The sequence below is a fragment of the Amblyomma mixtum genome, chromosome 1 (genome assembly GCF_055824585.1).
Source record: "Amblyomma mixtum isolate Tamu chromosome 1, ASM5582458v1, whole genome shotgun sequence".
Classification (NCBI taxonomy): Eukaryota; Metazoa; Arthropoda; class Arachnida; order Ixodida; family Ixodidae; genus Amblyomma; species Amblyomma mixtum.
In genome coordinates, this window is record NC_143012.1 from 47,050,391 (window position 1) to 47,068,206 (window position 17,816).

At 49.1% G+C, this 17,816-nt stretch overlaps 2 protein-coding genes across 4 annotated transcripts; one reads left to right on the forward strand and one right to left on the reverse strand.

Annotated features, from left to right (window-relative positions):
- Nucleotides 1-354: 354 nt before the first annotated feature.
- LOC149366231 (RNA-binding region-containing protein 3-like) lies at nucleotides 355-2,909 on the reverse strand. Its single transcript, XM_089549667.1, has one exon. It carries the CDS (start codon nucleotides 2,334-2,336, stop codon nucleotides 909-911), a length of 1,428 nt encoding a protein of 475 aa, XP_089405793.1. The 5' UTR covers nucleotides 2,337-2,909; the 3' UTR covers nucleotides 355-908.
- On the forward strand, nucleotides 1,899-15,241 carry LOC149366232 (E3 ubiquitin-protein ligase Topors-like). 3 transcript variants are annotated; one of them, XM_089549656.1, is made up of 4 exons: nucleotides 1,899-2,413; nucleotides 5,997-6,286; nucleotides 9,195-9,487; nucleotides 10,714-15,241. In XM_089549656.1, the coding sequence occupies exons 2-4, from the start codon at nucleotides 6,008-6,010 to the stop codon at nucleotides 11,861-11,863; spliced, it is 1,722 nt and encodes a 573-aa protein (XP_089405782.1). In that variant the 5' UTR covers nucleotides 1,899-2,413; nucleotides 5,997-6,007; the 3' UTR covers nucleotides 11,864-15,241. The 3 variants fall into 3 exon arrangements, with proteins under 3 accessions (XP_089405782.1, XP_089405773.1, XP_089405763.1); XM_089549647.1 differs by lacking the exon at nucleotides 1,899-2,413 and adding an exon at nucleotides 3,619-3,907; XM_089549637.1 differs by lacking the exon at nucleotides 1,899-2,413 and adding an exon at nucleotides 4,227-4,762.
- The last annotated feature ends 2,575 nt before the right edge of the window (nucleotides 15,242-17,816 follow it).

The following is a 17,816-nucleotide window of genomic DNA, read 5'->3' on the forward strand; positions in this document are numbered from 1 at the left end:
TCATAGTTCATTCTGCACCGCATCATGACAGCACTTTGCAAGTAACGCAGCGTAAGTGTATAGTACAAACATTATGCATAGTTATGACTAATAATCATTCTGCAACAGCATGACTCAGGACTTTAATGCTTTCGCATTCTCACACGTAAGCAGTCTTAAGAGTCTTAGCCGAACTTTAACGTAAAGCACAGTGGGGCTGAGCTAGTCTGCTTTGTAGCCAGTTGTAAAGCATTTTTGTTTCACTAACTAAACAAGTCGTGTCCCAACAGAAGTCATCACTTGTCTGACCCATGCTCAAGAGCATGACTAGCAGAACTGAAACAGACTGTGCGCAAACTTTTTCAATGCAGCCAATCACTCATTTGTACATCTTTATACATTTCAAGTTTTACATGCATTAACAAGCACACCTTTGAACAGTGCGAAATAGGAAAAAATATAAACAAGAAATATAAAATTAATCAAAATTAATGACAGAGAAAGGGAGACTGAAGATGGGAGGCACTGCCACAATACAGCAAACTGCACACGTGCTGTCCAAGACAAAATGAACATGTTCTCTTACACATGCTCAAGCACACTTCACACGCCTGTGAAAAGTAAGAACAGTTCAAGACAACGGCTGGACGCTGCCATGGGCTGCTGCTACCAGACCCCAAATGTCACTGAGTGAATTTATTAGCAGCCTTTATAGGCAAACAAATTATGCAACATTGTTGTTTACGTAATGCATGACCATACACTCCACAGGTTCTACTTAATGTACAACTATCTTACAATGTGCTGGATGTTTATGTACAGGTGAAAACCTTTATGTGCACATGAGCAATAAGCTTCAGGATGCAACAAGTGCTGGCTTTGTAAACAAGGTGAAATAATCTGTGTGCAGCTGAGTGCATTCAACTCATTCATGGCTTCTTGGCCTTAGCTGATCTAGCAAACTGAACAACAAGCGGCTTTCCCTTCAAGAGGTAGCCATTTGTGTCTCTACGAGCTCTGTCAGCTTGAGACTCATCCGCAAGTGTCAGGAAGGCCTGTCCTTTCATGCGACCCTCTTTCATGAGTCGTATGTCAAAGGCATTGCGCTGCCGCTCAGAGTTGGCATCAACGTAGGCACCATAGATGCGGAAAAGGTCTTCCACAGTGGCTGCCTTTGCCACATTCTTGATGTAGAGCCTCGAAGCCACATCTCCCGCTTCATAGTTTTTGAACACAGACGCTTTGCTCATCTCCTCGCTGGAGATGCGCCCCGACCTGACTTCTTCCCTTGTAAAGAACTGTGTCCCAGTCCAGTCGTAGTTGTCATCACTGGATTTATCCTCTGCAGTTTCCACTGGCTTGGGCACGGCAGGCAGGATACCGAAGCCGCCTTCCTCAACGACCTCTGTCGTCTGCTCCGGCTTGGCTTCGTTATCAGCCTCGCGATGAATGTTGATGGCGATAGCCTTAGGAACTGCCTTGTCCTCAGCGGGTGGCTCAAAAACGTCCGATGCCTTGGGCCCGTGCTCTTGATGTGGCTGTGGAGGCAGCAGCTTCTGCAACTTGGGCCTCCTGAGCTGCGTCTTCGGTTTGCGCTTCTGCGGGACCACGGTCTGGGCCAGATGCCTTCGAGAGGCGACGTCCTCCTCGTCACTCTCCATCTCCGATTCCTCTAAGCTGGACTCATGATCACTGGCCGCGACCTCTGCCGCCGTCAACGGGGCTTCGCCGCTCACGACTCCGGGATTCGCGGCGTACGCGCTCTGCACGTCTGGGGGATGCGGCATCGGAGGTCCGAACGGCGCCGGCAGGTTCATTTTGTTCATGAGGTGCAGAACCTGCGTGTAGAACTTGGGCACCGACAGCAGCATGGCGGCGATGTTTGCCACGGTGGACGGGGTCGCGGGAGGGTAGGCGTACGTCAACATCGGGTTGAGTATGTAGTCGAGACCCAGGTCCGACGAGAGCGCGTGAAGCTTGACCGCGAATGCCTCCATCTTGGACTTGTAGTCATCCTTGGACGTCGCCGTTGTCTGGTCGACGGCGTTCATGCCATCAGCGCTGGACTCCGGGAACTGGTCGCTCTTGCTCGGGAAGTGGCGGTCCGCCTGTTTGCCTAGCGCGTACTCGACGACCAGACGAGTGCCGAGAAGCTCTGCCTGGTGCAAGCGGCCGAGAGCGCAGTCGGCGGCGTCTTGCGTAGGGAACGTCGCAAACGCGGCGTTCTTCAGCTTGCCGCTCGCTGGCATGCATCGCACCGTATCGGCGCCGAAATACTTGAGCAGGTCGATCTTCTCGGCTTCGGTCAGCGAGCTCGGCATATGCCGCACGAGCAGCGTCTCGCACTTGTTGCGCATGATGCGAAAGTTTGTGGCACGCTGGTGAGTCACGGCACGCACTCTTTCGAGAAACCTGGCACTTCAAAAAAATCAGGGTAAGCACATGCCTCTTCGGATCGCGGGACAGCAGCACCAAAGCACCGAATTAACTAACGCCGCTAATGTTTCACGGTGTGCTCTGTGCATTTCACACTGTAGTGGCGTTTCATTTGCGCTATCAGCGCGCTGGCGGCGTTGGATGGCAATTTGGCTTGTTTTCGCCCGTCTTGACTCCCACTGTACCAACTGTCTCCTAAACGTGTTACGCCTCAAAGCCTATAATCGCTATAATCAATAAATTGTTATTACTATTTTTGCTACTTTTAACTGCTTGAAGATTCAGAAGCAAATTCATGACCATGCATAGCGTCTCACATTTTTTCACGTTGCCTGCTGTTCTTTATGGTTCCCTAGAAATATTTAGTGAGCATTTTGGCGCAATAAATCTAGGGAATTCATGGCGTAAGCGAGACCGCCTTATGAAAACCAAAAGCAAAACAATGCCCCTAGAAAAATTATATACAGGGTGTTGTGCATTTATTTATCCGTGTTGTTAAAAAATATCCTGCGCAAACCACTGGGCTATTTCGGCTCAAGCACAGACCGCAGGGTAGCTTATGATAGTCTGCGTTTTTTGATAAGAATTTAAACATCGGAAATTGCCTGAATTGTCCACAATCGGCGAAAAACTGCAGTCGCCTGCGCGGAGAATTAGTAGCTTTGACAGACTGCGCCATCCGGGGTACTACGACGACACCTACCCGGCTCCGAGCAGTGGTATCGTTTGTCTTGCAGTTTGCCAGATGGCGCAGCCTCTCAAATCGGCTATCTCGCTCGCCTTGATGAAAATTCTGTGCATGTTGACGACTCCAGGTATTCACAGATTCCGGGCAGTTCAAGCAAGTTCCGATGTTAAATTACCTATCGAAAAACGCAGACTATCATAAGCTGCCCTATGGTCTGTGCTTGAGCAGAAATAAACCAGTGGTCTGCGTAGGGTAACCCAAACAGATAAATGCGGCGGCTGAATTTCTATGGAGGCGAAATTCTAGAGGCCCGTGTACTGTGCGATGTCACCCCAGGTAGTCGAAATTTCCGGAGCCCTTCACTACGGCGTCTCTCATAGCCTGAGTCGCTTTGGGACGTTAAACACCATAAACCAAACCACGCACGCACGCGCGCACACACACGCGCGCGCCGCACGCACGCACACATACACACACACACACACACAGCGTTCAGTCGCAGGATCAATTTGTGAAACTTATTCAAACTCATGCGAGAGTGTTGCGTAGCCAACTGTTCTTTCGTCGCATAGGGACAAATGAAGACTGCGAAAACGTCTGGGGTTTTCTAGTTCTCGTATGGGGATTTTAGGGATTTTTTTTGAAAGAGCAGGTTGGCAACATAGAGCAGTCGCGATCGTCGCGACATGCGAAGCAGTCGCAGTGGTCGCATTCGCGGTACTGTACTGGCTGTGTGGTCTTGCGTGATGTGTCGTCCAACTGCCAAATTCGTCCTTGCTTTCAAAATCGTGTTCCACCCGTGAGGTGAGTCGCATCACACATTATTACTTCTCCATCGCGCTGCAGGCTTTTCGTACTCGACCGACATGACGAAGGAACAAGCTGCACGTATCAGACGAACGCGTTTGACAGCGTTTAGTTGAAAACTATGCGTAGTGCACGAAGGCCTAACTTCGTATGCGCCCTGTAATGCTCTGGTCGCCGCTGTCTAAGATGTGTGTGCTTGAATTATATAGTTGCCCGATCCGAGGAAACCGCGCGGACACGTAATCTCGGCGATGCATCGAAAACGCGAGCCGAAGCCGTGTGCTCCTCCGAACTCGAGGCGAGGCCATGTCGCGGTTGCCGTGGGAAAGAGGTGTGAGGTCATGCTGCCGCGATCTCGTGTAGGTCGCGGAATCTGACTACCCGACTCCGTAGCCTGGCACCGAATCAGATCGTCAAACTTAAACTGGCGGCTGCTGACGACGAAGTGCATGGTTTCCTTTTCCGCGTAAACGTTGGTCGATCCCCCTTCGCTTTGGAAGTGACCTGCCCCAGACCGTTGACGTAACACACTGAGACGACCATTTTTGAAATTTAGAGGGACCTCTTTATGGCACCTATGTGGCGTGTGTCTTTCGTTAAATTCGTTTCCATTCCATCTGCGTGACCTTGCGAGCTTCAACAATCGGTCGGGTCGTGCCTTCTCAAATTCCTGCGTTTCCGCCTGCCTCGATTCGCGCGGGGGCGCCCCACGTCGTCGGGTGCCTTTTGTGACTTTTGACCGTTTATTCGTTGGTCGCTTTTCCATTGCTGAACGGAGCAAAAGGTTAGGCGAATGCGCATTTGAAGAGACCTGCCTGGCCAGCTTCATGTCGCACCAGTGTCGGATGGCAGGTAGGGGACGATGTCGGGGAAACATAACGACATCGAAAATGTCTAGCCGTGCTTGTAACTGCGAACGAAGCCTTCCTCGCGTTCGCGGTTTATCCGGCGTTGTTATCTGCGTTCCTCCGAGTCTTCGTTAGTCCAAGCGTTTCAGAAATCCCAAAATGAAGCCGAGCAGTTCAAGAGAGACCGGGCTTCCCTCTAAGGCTCTAAGGCGCCAAAGTCCCGTGTTTTCTGAGCTCGCTTTTGTGTTCACAGCGCCGGGTTTCAAAACCGGAGACCGTGTTCTATCGACTTAAAACACGATAACTGTGAGTCAGCAGGCGGGTGACACGTACTAAGTTCAGTTCTCTGTCGCCTTTCGTAAGACGGCCTTGAATCCATGCTGCGAGAAGCCAGGGGTTAAGCAGATGAGCCCGCTATCGATGTGCCCTGAAGCAGTAATACAAGATTTACACAAAGCTACTCGTCGGTATACATTTTCAGCGGCGCCAGTGGAATAACGTGGCCGTTCTCAGTTTTCACATTATTCAGTTTTATCTCTTTTTTTTTCTTTTTGCATTCTCAAAGCGTAAAAAAAGACCCCGCCCGGCGCCGTCGAGATTTCGTTATCAGTGTTCTGGCGAGTGTGTTTTTTTATTTTGAGATCGGATCGCCCGCTTGCGTTTCGTTGTGTGTTGAAACACTTCTTGAGTGTTCAAGGGCGAGGAAAGAAATGTTGCGAGCCTCTGTGCGCCTGAGGGGCTTTATGCGCGCATTTGCATGAGTAAATTAAGTACTAGGCGATTGATCTAACATGCCGTGTTGTGTATTTGGACACTGAACTGGGTGTGAAATGGCGAAATGTATTCTTAAAACTCTAACTTGGTCAGTGAGGGTGTTTCTTTTAGCGTAGTCTTCTAAATTGTCTTCTAAAGCTGCACAGAGGATAATGAGCCACAGTGAAAATTTCCAACCGAATGACATTTTTATTATTATTATTATTAATATTATTATTATTATTATTATGGAAAGGATAGTGCAAAAGGAACACGAGGGACGGAAAGGGAATGACGCAGACAAGCCCTTTCCATCCCTCGTGTTCCTTTTGCGCTATTTTTTCATCATGAACGTTGTCCAACCTGCCCAGCTCTCGGTTTTTATTGCTGAAAGCACTGTTTACTAGTGTGAGCCTTCTTTTGGGTTTATTACTTTGTTCTTATGTCTTTTTTTTTTTTTAATTTTATCCTGGATGCATCTGCAGGGCACGCCAGCATGGCAACCAGTGAGGTCGAAGTGGTGACCCCTTCAGCCTGCAGTGGCAGCAGTGCTGGCGATGGCACGGCCTCGACGGCGGGAGTCAAGATGGAGCCCGGCAAAGGGGAGAGCGCGGAACCGTCTGCCGACTGTCGCCCATCATCGGCCAAGACGCCTGAGCGGCCCGTCTCCCCGGAGCAGAGCTGTGCCATTTGCCTGGGGCCCCCCGAGAACAAGTCCTTCACCGACAGCTGCTTCCACACCTTCTGTTTCTCCTGTCTCCTGGAATGGTCCAAGGTGCGTCATGCGTCTGCTTGTCTCAACAGTGTTCTCCTTGCTGTTGCAAGAGGTACAGCCTTTGTCAAAAGTTTGGAGCCCAGGGGGTTTTCTTTCGAGCCACACTGCGTCGTTCTTAACGGGTCTCTAGCGCTCCAAATTTCCTGGACATGAGAAGATTTCTGGTACTGCCTCCTGCAATAGGTAGGACTTCCAGGAATGCTCCTGGAGTCCCAGTATAAAGCTTGGAAGTGAACCTCCTGGGCTCTAAACTTTTGACAAAGACTGTACTTAGTTTTAGTGCTCTTAATAATGCGATGGCATTACCCAGAATTTCCCGATGGCATTACCTGATGGCATTACCCGATGGCATTACTCGATGGCATTACCCGATGGCATTACTCGATGGCATTACCCAGGCATTGCCCTCGTTATCCAGAAAATCCGGCGTCGGCGTTTTCGACGTTCTGAGTGAAAAATTATGAGCCAGTGTGAGCTTGTTTTCTGGCTGAAGCTATGGCAGCCGTGCCAGACTTTTTTGCCCTTGTAAGACGTGCACTGATTTGTATACTTCTATTGCAAACCGCCAGCTTTCCTATGGGAGTGATGCATGTTTTCGACCAATTTCTCGGAAGGAGCATAGTCCAAAAGGTTTGATCCCACAGTTTCCCAATTTTTTGTTTGATCCCAATTTTCTTTTTGTTCAGTGGGCTTCTATTGAGCTTTTGAACTGTTGGAAGCAGTTCGTCGTTCAGAAATGGCTCACTTTGGGTTGTCTAGGTCACCAACAAATATTGGGGGCAAGCTGTGCTTTAGACTGCTTGCGGCAGCTTCCACACCTTGACATGAGGCCATTGAGAGACTGCTTGGACGTAACTTGACGCTTCAACGATCCACTTTTAATAATTCCTTTAATTTTGAAAATCAATGCTGGAAAATATCTGAAGTGAGCAGTGTCTTGTATGCCGAAGTCGCCTACAAAGTACTAGGCGCATGCGCTTATTAGGTTTTGTGTTCCGTGCATTGATGGATTGCTGTAAGGGCCACTGTTGCCACAGGCCCATTTTCTTAATGTCTCTTTTTAATGAGCTTTCTCTGGTTTATATTTTGCTGGGCACTGTTTACACAGGAATGTACTCGGGGAGTCTAAAGCTGATATCTGAGCTTACTAGTGTCTTTGTCATCCTGGGCACTTGTAATCTCATCATCTTCTTACGGCTTGGCATCCCTCTGTTGTTGTATTTGCAAAGAAAGCTGTGCAGGCGACTTTGGCTCGAGGTAACGATGCTGTCATCTGTCCCTGGAAGTCCAGTACAGCTGTTGTCGCTTTGTCGTAGTAGGATTCCTCGATTCCTCGAGATTTCTGCTTTGTCTTTAAACAAAACTAGCGTGTGTGTGTGCCAAATACGGGAGTGTGTACACCTTGCTTACACCACATCACTCAAAGGTGTGGTAGCTGCTGTACAAATGGGTCCCATTTGTGCTTTGGGCAATCTGGGCTTTATTAGGCCCATTTTTTCTTTTTTTTTATGCATGGACGCACGTTAGGAGGGCGAGAGAATTGAAAGGAAAATGATAGCGCCCTGTCCGCACCGCCTGTTGGCACAATGGGCTTATCTGTGTAACAGAGCGGAGTTCTGCCTGGGCCTGCTTGCAGGAAGCAAATTATACAGTCTAGTTCCCAGCATTGACTTATTCACAGTTTAGATGCTCTGTTGGTTTTGTGGAATGGAAAGGTGCATAGCTGCTTCACTTTGTAGGTGGACACCGCCATCACCACCACCTAGCAGCGCGGTTCAAGCCTTGGCTGTTTGTTGTCTATTGCTTGTGCTTATTTTTGTCTCGCGTGAAGCTTTTTCGTAGCGCCAAGCTTGTATTAAAGGGACACTGAGGAGAAATTGAAGTTGGCTTGTATCGACATAATACCAGCTCCTGATTACAAAAACGCCACTCATACTGACAACAAAGCTCTTGTAATGTAGAAAAGAGCAAGAACCAAAATACAGGTATCGCCGCCACAGGCCAAACTCGCAAGTACAAGCGTGGTGACGTCATAGGACAAAGCAGTGTTGCTAGAACCAATGGTTCTAGCAACTCTAGGACCCGAGAAGCCACAAATCCCTGAGGCGCAGCCAATGCATGCGCAAATGTCCTTGACGTCGCCAGATGGCGCCACATGCCCGGCAGCTACGTGCGCTCCTGAAGCATCGGGACCAATCAGCGCCTGTTTTCCGGCGGTAGGCGGGCTCCCGGTATTCCGCTAGCGGTAACAAGGTACACGGTATGCTAAAGGTGTCTATTTGCGAGAACTTCGTTGATGACTTCGAGAACGAGATCCATCGTAACGCTGGCAAAACGCCAGTGCAAACGTAATCGAAGCGACTGTAGCGACGGCCGCAATAGCCGATAGATGCCTTCAACGTGCGGCCGGCGGTAGCTTTCTTTTCGGCTGCTGCTGGGCCGCACTGCTGGCAGCCAGAAATCACGGAGTCTGCGTTACGTCATGTGCACGTCATGTTTCACGTCACTTAGTCGTGTGTCGTCATAAGAGAATCCCAAGTTTGAATCTGAGCAGCGGGAAACACTTTTTCAACTTCGAATCCAAATTTCTTAGAAATAAATGCATCTTTCGCTGCTGGCCAAGTGGCAACAAAGCCATGACATGCCGAACTATCGGATTTTACTATAAAAAAAGTATTAATAGTGCTCTCCTCAGTGTCCCTTTAAGTTCAGTCTACCTTTATCATGTGGCCACATTGTGGATGTCCACGTCTTTCGTGCTCCATTGGTTGAAAACAAGCTGCACATGCACCTATCCACCAGTGCCGCTTCGTGTGTGGAGTGCCCCTGTGCATTTCTTTTCAACCAGTTGTCTGTATGGCAGACAAATTCCATACATTCACCAATTCCATTCTGTTCACTTCTGCAGGTGAAGGCGGAATGCCCGCTGTGCAAGCAGCGCTTCAAGAGCATCGTGCACAACGTGCGCTCTTTCGAGGACTACGACCGCTACTTCGTCAGCAGCAATGCTCAGTCGTCCACCAGCGCCAGCGCTGCGGCTAGCTCGCGGGTGGCAGCCACTGCCCTGGGCAGTGCTCTGCTGCTGGCCCACCATCTGGTGTACCCGTCCATGCTCATCACGTGGCACTCCACACCCCGACGGCGCTCCGTGTTGAGCATCTCGGCGAGGTCCCGCTCTTCCTCGAGGAGCTCGCGGTCGAGGTCAGTTTTGCGCCGTTCAGATTGTTTGTGTGTCACTTGTGTGCAGCTTTTGTGCTGCCTGGCGACTGCGTTGGGTTGCAAAGTGCGCGCTTTAGATTTTAAGAGAGCCTAAATTGGAAAACACGCTACCTCATGCTCCTTCACCATGTTGCTGGAGTTGACTGCCCCTGTAGGCTGCTGTGCCAGAGCCCTGGCATCGTGTTTAAGGGGGGACACTGGTCTTTGAGGCCAAAAGACCAAGAAATCAATTTTCGAAAAGTGACATTTGTGGAATCTACAGCTGATATTTTACAACTGTGCAAATTTTTTCCTCCAAGAAACCAACATTTTGACCATAATATTAAATTCAGATCATCGTGTGGGCTGAATTTATGCAGCAGCAGACAATTTAATGGCATGAAATTTTTGGACATCTGGCTGTCTTAGTAAGTCGATATCTCAACATCTAGGACAGACAGAGATGTCATATTGTTTGCTAAGGGAAGGTGAAGGCACAGTGTGTGCAATAATCGAAGCACATTTGTTCAGTCGCACTTCGAAAATTTATAATTTTGCAAAGTTTATTGGTGCATTACATTCACACCTTAAACATTGATATTCCAAGTGCTGTAAAATCACCAGTGAGGGTAAAATGGAAAAACTGCTTTGGTTATTGCACTCTTTACATACCATACTATGTAGCCATGGATTAAAAATGACTTTTTATTGAGCAGTTTTTTTGCACTAAGGTACTAATGAATGACTGATTAAAATTAATTATCTTGGGAACCAACTAATTTATGAGAAAGGTAATTTCATTGTTGAAATCAGTATAAAAAAACTCAGCAAGGTGGTAGTTTCATTACGATTGGACTAAAAATAAGAAAAACAGGTCTAAGACCAGTGTCCCCCCTTAACTCTTTAGCCACTAATCCAATCCGAGTTCCGGGAAACTGTACTCTCTCAGCCGCCGCGGTGGCTCAGCGGTTATGGTGCTCGGCTGCTGACCCAAAAGACGCGGGTTCGATCCCAGCTGCGGCGGCTAGAATTTCTTTGGGGGAGAAATTCTAGAGGCCCGTGTACTGTGCGATGTCAGTGCACGTTAAAGAACCCCAGGTGGTCGAAATTTCCAGAGCCCTCCACTACGGCGTCTCTCATAGCCTTAGTCGCTTTGGGACGTTAAACCCGATAAAACAAACAAACAAACCAAACTGTACTCTGAACTGACCCCCACCCTTTCTGACCAGGTCGGGCCGTGCTGGCATGATGCGAGCCGCCGCTGCCACCGCCGTCGCCACTGGCCCACTGCCCACCTCGAGCACTGAGCGGCGCAGCCTCTACGAGCTGGACCTGTGGGTGTGCCCGCCCAACAACCGGCGCTCAGCGCGCCGCTTCACGCCGGCCTTCTTCCGGGAGAACCCGGCTTGCACCCACCGGCTCATCCCGTGGCTGAACCGCGAGCTGCTCGCCTTGCTGGGCAGCAGTGGCGAGGCCCAACTGGCCTTCACCACCGAGCTGGTGCTGGCGCTCGTCACCCGCTACGAGGTGTGCAGCCTCGAGTTCGCCGAGCACGTGCGGCCCTTCTTTGGCGAGCGGACGGCGCACTTCCTGCACGAGCTGGCTGCGTTCGTCTCCTCGCCGCTCGACATGGTGGCTTACGACCGGGTGGCCGTGTACGATACGCGGGCGAATGTGGTCGCGCGAGGCTCGCCAGCGGCCCAGTTCTTGCAGCCGCTGGCATTCGAGGACGACGACAATGGCGAGCTGGCAGCGACGGGGCGGGCGCCCGTGACGTTGGGCTCGCTGATGCGAGACCCGAGTCAGCCGGGCCCTAGCGGCCTCCACCACAACACTATGGTTGACCTGGCAGCAACTGAGTCGGATGACTCCGACTGCGTGATCGTCACGCCGATCATGCCAATGCAGCCGAGGACACCAGTCGTCATTGAGCTGTCTTCGGACGACGACGAGCAGGGGCGCGCCACTTCAGCAGCAGCGGCTGCTCCATCACCAACAGCAGTGCCAACGATAGCTCCGACGACATCTCCTTTGCCGCCAGTGCCCAGACGGAAGCCGATGGTACGGAAACGCATGCCCGTGTTCTGGTCCGACTCGGACTCGTCGAGTGACAGCGACCACGAGGAGGCCAACAAGGTGAAGGCACGGGCACAGCGGCTGCGCATTGGCCCGACGGGAGTGGAGATGCACCGCAAGCGACTGAGGATGTTGGCGCGAAGTCCCGCGGCGGCGTTGAGAACAAATGGTGCCTCCGCGCGGTTGTCGACCGCTGCCCTGGACCAGCCTTCCTCTTCGTCGGGCCTCCGCCAGAGCGGGGTGCAACGGAAACGGACGAGAAGGCCGGCGCAGCGTATGTCCTTCTCCTCCGACGAAGACTGAATGAGTGTGTCAGTTCATGTGGGGCTGCCAGTGCCAGTGGCGCGGGGAGGACCCTTGGCACCCTAGGAAGGTTGGGTGAATGTGGTTCTCTTTCTTTTCCAGTTCATACTTTGAAAATTTCTCTTCTTTCACACAACGTGTCCTGGCTGGACTGTGCTGGCTCCTGCACTGCTTATTCTAGGGAGAGTGCATGCAGACAAAACGTGTACAGTCGAGGTCAAAAGTCTGTGGACCAAGCATTCTTCAAGCGAAGCCGATAGCTCTGTTATCAGCCGGTGGCTGTAGATCACACTTGCAGAGATCAAAGAACAAAATTTCTACTTTCACCTCCGCGAGTGTGATCCGCCGGCTAATTGCAGAGCTATCGGCTTCGTTCGAGGAACACGTGGTCCACAGACTTTTGTCCCCGACTGTACATACCATGGCACTGGCTTTTACAGGCATTGGACTGAAAGCCCGACAGCATTTGAATATACCTCATTAGATTGAAGAAGCATCCGACTAATCCCTGACCTTTCTCCTATGCACACCTGTGAGAGCAGTTGGTACATTCCCACAGTAGCTTGCCGAACAGGATGTGATGAACTTATTTCGAATGGAATGTTTGACAAAGTCACATTGTCTAGGCACGTAGGTTCGTAGCGTATGCCAGCCAATGGGAAAGCGAAGTTTTCCCCCATTTCTCTCACATTGCCGGTTATGCTAAGATGGCATTCAGAGAAATGTACTCTCTCTTTTTTTTTTAAGTTTGAAGTTATGCTAGGAATGCATTCAGAGTTCACTTAAAACGTGTATAAACAAATGCAATTTCCGGTATTTTTGTGCGTTCATCTGAAGCGATGTTCACCTTGGCACTGACGCGAGTGCTGTGTTTGTTGTAAAGGGACATGTTTTAAAATTACAGTTGACCAATGCACTGGACTTGTTTTGATTCCTTGTTGTTTATTTCCCTTTTCTTTCGGTTATATGATGCTTTGAGGAGAAGATCACAAAGTGCATTGCTTTAAGAGGCCCTGTAACACAAATTCAAGCATGTGATTTTTATTCGTTGCATTCATAGCTTGGGACATGACGATGCCTTAACGGCTAAGGGGATCGCCAAAATCGCAAAGTTTAATATTTGAATCTGCTAAAATGCTCATTTCGGGTTGCGTAGCGGCGATTTTTCAGTAGCGGATCTGGGGTGGAAGCTAGGTTCGGTGCTGCCTTTCAGATTGATCAGGTATCCAGATAGAATCTAATTCTGTTATTCTCAAGAAATGGATAAAAAAATGTGTGTCTGGGTGTGTGAAGCTTTTCGCATGGGGAAAATAAAGTCAAAAGAAGCAGTACAAGTGAATGAAAACTGATCACAATAATCCTAGGGGCGATGCTTTCCGGTTTGCTTAGATGGTTCTTGGAGGCGAGCATTGCTACTCCAACTGCTGATAACGAAAAGGCAGCAGGAAAGAAAAAAGCACATGAGATCGGGTGGCGAACAGGGCAGTGGTAGCTTTGTAATCCTACCAACGCCAAAGAGATTACGAGGAAACATCGTCTGCGTTAGTTACTTCTGCCCTGTGTCCATCTGCGACATGCACGGCTCCTCTCGGTAGTGCCCAATCTCTGCACTGGGTGGGTGGAACGAAATTTCATGCGGCGGTTTAGTTTTAACTTTCTGAGTAGAATAGCTTTTGTGTTTGCATGGTCCGGTTTCAATGATTCTTTCTAAACACTTGTGTCTAGACTGCGTCAGGAGTCCTTTGAACCAGAATAATTGGCAGTCTATTTAGGGCAGGTAGTGACCGCTGATCCGGATCATGAGAGGGAAATAACTAGAAGAGTAAGAATGGGGTGGAGCGCATATGGCAGGTTCTCTCAGATCATGGATGGGAATTTTCCATTATCACTCAAGAGGAAAGTGTACAGCAGCTGTATCCTACCGGTACTCACCCATGGGGCAGAAACGTGGAGGCTAACAAAGAGGGTTCAGCTTAAGTTAAGGACAACACAGCGAGCTTTGGAAAGAAAAATGTAGGTGTAACGTTGAGAGATCGGAAGCGGGCGGGGTAAGTGAGGGAAGAAAGGCGGGTTAATGACATCCTAGTCGAAATGAAGAGGAAGAAGTGGGCTTGGGCAGGGCTTGTAATGCAAAGGCAAGATAACCACTGGTCTTTAAGGGTAACGGAGTGGATTCCGAGAGAAGGCAAGCGTAGCAGGTGGCGGTAGAAAATTAGGTGGGTGGATGAGATTAAGAAATTTGTGGGAATACGGTGGCGGGAACTGGCGAAGGACAGGGTTAATTGGAGAGACATGGGAGAGGCCTTTGCCCTGCTGTGGGCGTAGTCAGGCTGATGATGATGATGAATTGGCAGTGAAGAAAAAAATGTCGCAGGGGCTCTCTTATCCTGCACTTCTTTTCCTGCTTGCATACGTGGGTAGGAGTGCATTTTCTACGGCGTCCCTCATAGCCTGAGTCGCTTTGGGACGTTAGACCTCATAAACCAACCAGGAGTGCATTTGCAGTTCACATAATTGGCGCATCGCGGTCTCTGTTTGCAGAATTGTTGAAGGCACAAAGGATGTTTTCTCCAAGTCATTGAAAAGGTGGCTGCTATGCTTTGCAAACCTTTGTTGGAGTGTTACTTCATAGAACTGCAGGGCAATTCAAGCATTGCTTTATTTTCGTTGCCAGGCGACAGCTTTGCGGACTGTGCTGTCCTAACAGTGTTTAAGCCCCACCCCGTGAAAGCAAAGGCAGGCTGTTAACAACGTTGTGTGCCCAAGAGCATTTGATCGCAGAAGCAGTATTAACAGTGAATTTTTTTCTAGCTGTTTGTTCTTTGTTTCACGTACATCCGATGGCTGGTTTGAGGAAACCCGGTCCAAAGAAGCTGCAAATGTTTGCAAATGCACCGTTTTGAGGAGCAGTGCTTTGCGTTGAGAGGCGTTTCGAAATCATTGTTGACTAGCAGACTCGATACATATAGCACTTGGGGGAGCCTGCCCCTGCTGTAAATATCGTAAAGATTGCTAGCAAAGGAATTTTCGGGGATAGAGGAGCAATTTTTGGCAGTGCCACCGTCTTGTTACGCGTCACACAGTTGCTCTGTTTTTTTCTATGCTTTGTGTTTTTTGTATTGACCTCGTGTGAACAGCTTTGGAGTTCTAAGAATGCATTGGGTGGTTCTCTGCATTGGAGACTGCTAAGTGGAGATGTAGTTAATGCTGCTATGCGACACCTTTTTTTTTTCTTTTTTCGATGCCTTGCTCGCATACACAGGCATTTGTATGATAACTTGGGGATTACAGGCGTAGCCCAAAGGGAGGCTGGCCTTCCGAGTGCTGTTGGCTGTTGAGCCATTGCATGTAATAAATGACTTCCACTGCAGACTTTGAGCACCATGTATAGATCTGCTTTTCTGGGACTGTGCTTGACCATCAGTTGTGGTGGATGGCATTCATGTATAGTGCGAAACCCACTGCAGCATCTGACAGCAGTAACGACTGTATTTCCATATGTCTCTGCATTTCTGTTGACATATTCGTTCAGTGCTACACAACAGGTACATTTCGTCCTGCACACTTAGCCTCAAATTTTTGAACGTTATGAATTTATGATTGCGATCTCGTCATTGCAAGAAATCATTATTTAAAATACCAAGCATAACAGTTTCAGAAGAGTAAAAACTAGAAACTGAAATGGTTGCTTTGTCAGTAATGTTTGCGAAACAGCTGTGTGTCGCCACTGGTAAACTTTTGTACATGCTCTTATTCAGTTGTTGAAACAGTGGCTACAAGCGATAACTATTCATGAAATGGCCGAAGAGACTAAATACAAGCATACTAGACTGCCATGTAGACTTCCTTGCCACCTGGAATCCGTCTATCATTACCTTCAACTGAATGCGGCATTTACAAACTGTTTTCAACACTGCTTAAGCCAGCAACCAGTCTATGCATGACAAATGCAGACTAGTTGAAACTGTGCATCATGTTCTCTTAGGATGTAGAGCTTACAGAGATGAGCGAGCATTTTTCAGCATCAAATGGAGTCTTATGCTAGTACTGATAATAGTGAACCGGGTTTTAGGCCCCTCTGCCTGACCTGTGTAGCAGCACTGTGCCTTGGAAGCTTTTGCTTATTTTGAGGACGATGGACAAACTGAAACCTCTTTGCAAGCCCCTTGATGCGTATTTGCTGTGAACTAACGTTATCATTGCCCACCTGCAAGTTATTGGATTTGTTCACTAACACTAATAGTTGTAGTGCAAAAGCGTTACTAGTCCCATTACGAGAAAAGCTGGCAGCCTGTGTGTACTCGCAGATGGTACAGAAAATTCCAGCGATGGCAAGCAAAAAGGGCGGCTTCATCAAGCAGCCTACGATGCACACAGCTAGCTGAGCACTGCCACTCCAGACAGTCATATACATGTCGTTCGTCTATATAGACTCACCACTGGCTGACCTCCATGTGGCGCCAGTTTTCCCAACATTTGTACCAAAACTGTGACTCAACCGTTTGTCGTACAGCATTACGGGGGTGGAGCGCATATGGCAGGTTCTCTGAGATCATGAATGGCAGTTTACCAACATCCCTCAAGAGAGGCTAACAAAGAGGGTTCAGCTTAAGGACAACACAGCGAGCTATGGAAAGGAAAGTGATGGGTGTAACGTTAAGAGACCGGAAGTGGGCGGAGTGGGTGAGGGAACAAGCGCGGGTTAGTGACATCCTAGTTGAAATCAAGAGGAAGAAATGGGCTTGGGCAGGGCATGTAATGCGAAGGCAAGGTAACCGTTGGTCCTTAAGGGTAACGAAGTGGATTCCAAGAAAAGGGAAGCGTAGCAGGGTGCGGCATTAACTTAGGTTGGGCGGATGAGGTTAAGAAGTTTGCGGGTATACGGTGGCCACAACTGGCGAAGGACAGGGCTAATTGGAGAGACATGGGAGAGGCCTTTGCCTTGCAGTGGGCGTAGTCAGGCTGATGATTATGATGATAGCGTACATGCACAAGTCAAGTTGGAGGCTAGCTTGTGACAGGGATTTGAACTGATGACATATGCACCTTCAACTACATGCCTTCCTAGACTTGCATATCAAAATTGTGATGCAGTTTGTCCAAGAGCATTTCGGGTGGTATAGTACGCGGCTGTGTGTATGTACGTGGGTATGTGTCGGTACACTCAGGGCAGTAATGCTTTTGCATTCCCGCATGTAGGCAGTCTTAGTGTGTCTGCCGAATTTTTTTTTTCACATTCTCCTTCGTTGCTCGTGCAGTTCAAAGGCCGCATATTTTGTTTCTAATTTTCTGCACCCTTTCTCTCTTTTTCACCCTGTACTGATCCCCAACATGCTACAGCGTGTCACCGCTGCTTCTGCACCGGCTGAATTCTTTGCCTTGCATTAACGAGCACCTTGCTGTCTTCGCACAGTAAGCTGGGGGCAGGTATCAAAGTGCTGTTAGTGTTTTTAAGTTAGTTAATTGGTTATCAATGGCAGAGACCTTTATAGTGTTATGGACGTGGTTGGCCTGATGTTTAATGCCTGCAATAATGCGGAGCAATACGTTATTTAGTGGCACAGGGCAAGATTGAGACGAGCACACAGTACATGTTTTAAAGGGACACTGAGGAGAAATTGAAGTTGGCTTGTATCGACAGAATACCAGCTCCTGATTACAAAAACGCCACTCATACTGACAACAAAGCTCTTGTAACGTAGAAAAGAGCAAGAACCAAAATACAGGTATCGCCGCCACAGGCCAAACTCGCAAGTACAAGCGTGATGAGGTCATAGGACAAAACAGTGTTGCTAGAATCAATGGTTCTAGCAGCACTAGGACACGAGAAGCTACGAATCACTGAGGCGGAGCCAATGCATGCGCAAATCCTTGACGTCGCCAGATGGCGCCACGTACCCGGCAGCTACACGCATGCCTGCAGCATTGGGACCAGTCAGCGCCTGCTCACCGG

Coding starts and splice junctions, on each gene's coding strand:
- LOC149366231 (XM_089549667.1), bottom strand. CDS start 2,336: ATGCGCAACAAGTGCGAGACGCTGCTCGTGCGGCATATGCCGAGCTCG.
- LOC149366232 (XM_089549637.1), top strand. CDS start 4,738: ATGTCGCACCAGTGTCGGATGGCAG. Junction 4,763..5,996: donor GCACCAGTGTCGGATGGCAG/GTAGGGGACGAT, acceptor ATGCATCTGCAG/GGCACGCCAGCATGGCAACC. Junction 9,488..10,713: donor TCGAGGAGCTCGCGGTCGAG/GTCAGTTTTGCG, acceptor CTTTCTGACCAG/GTCGGGCCGTGCTGGCATGA.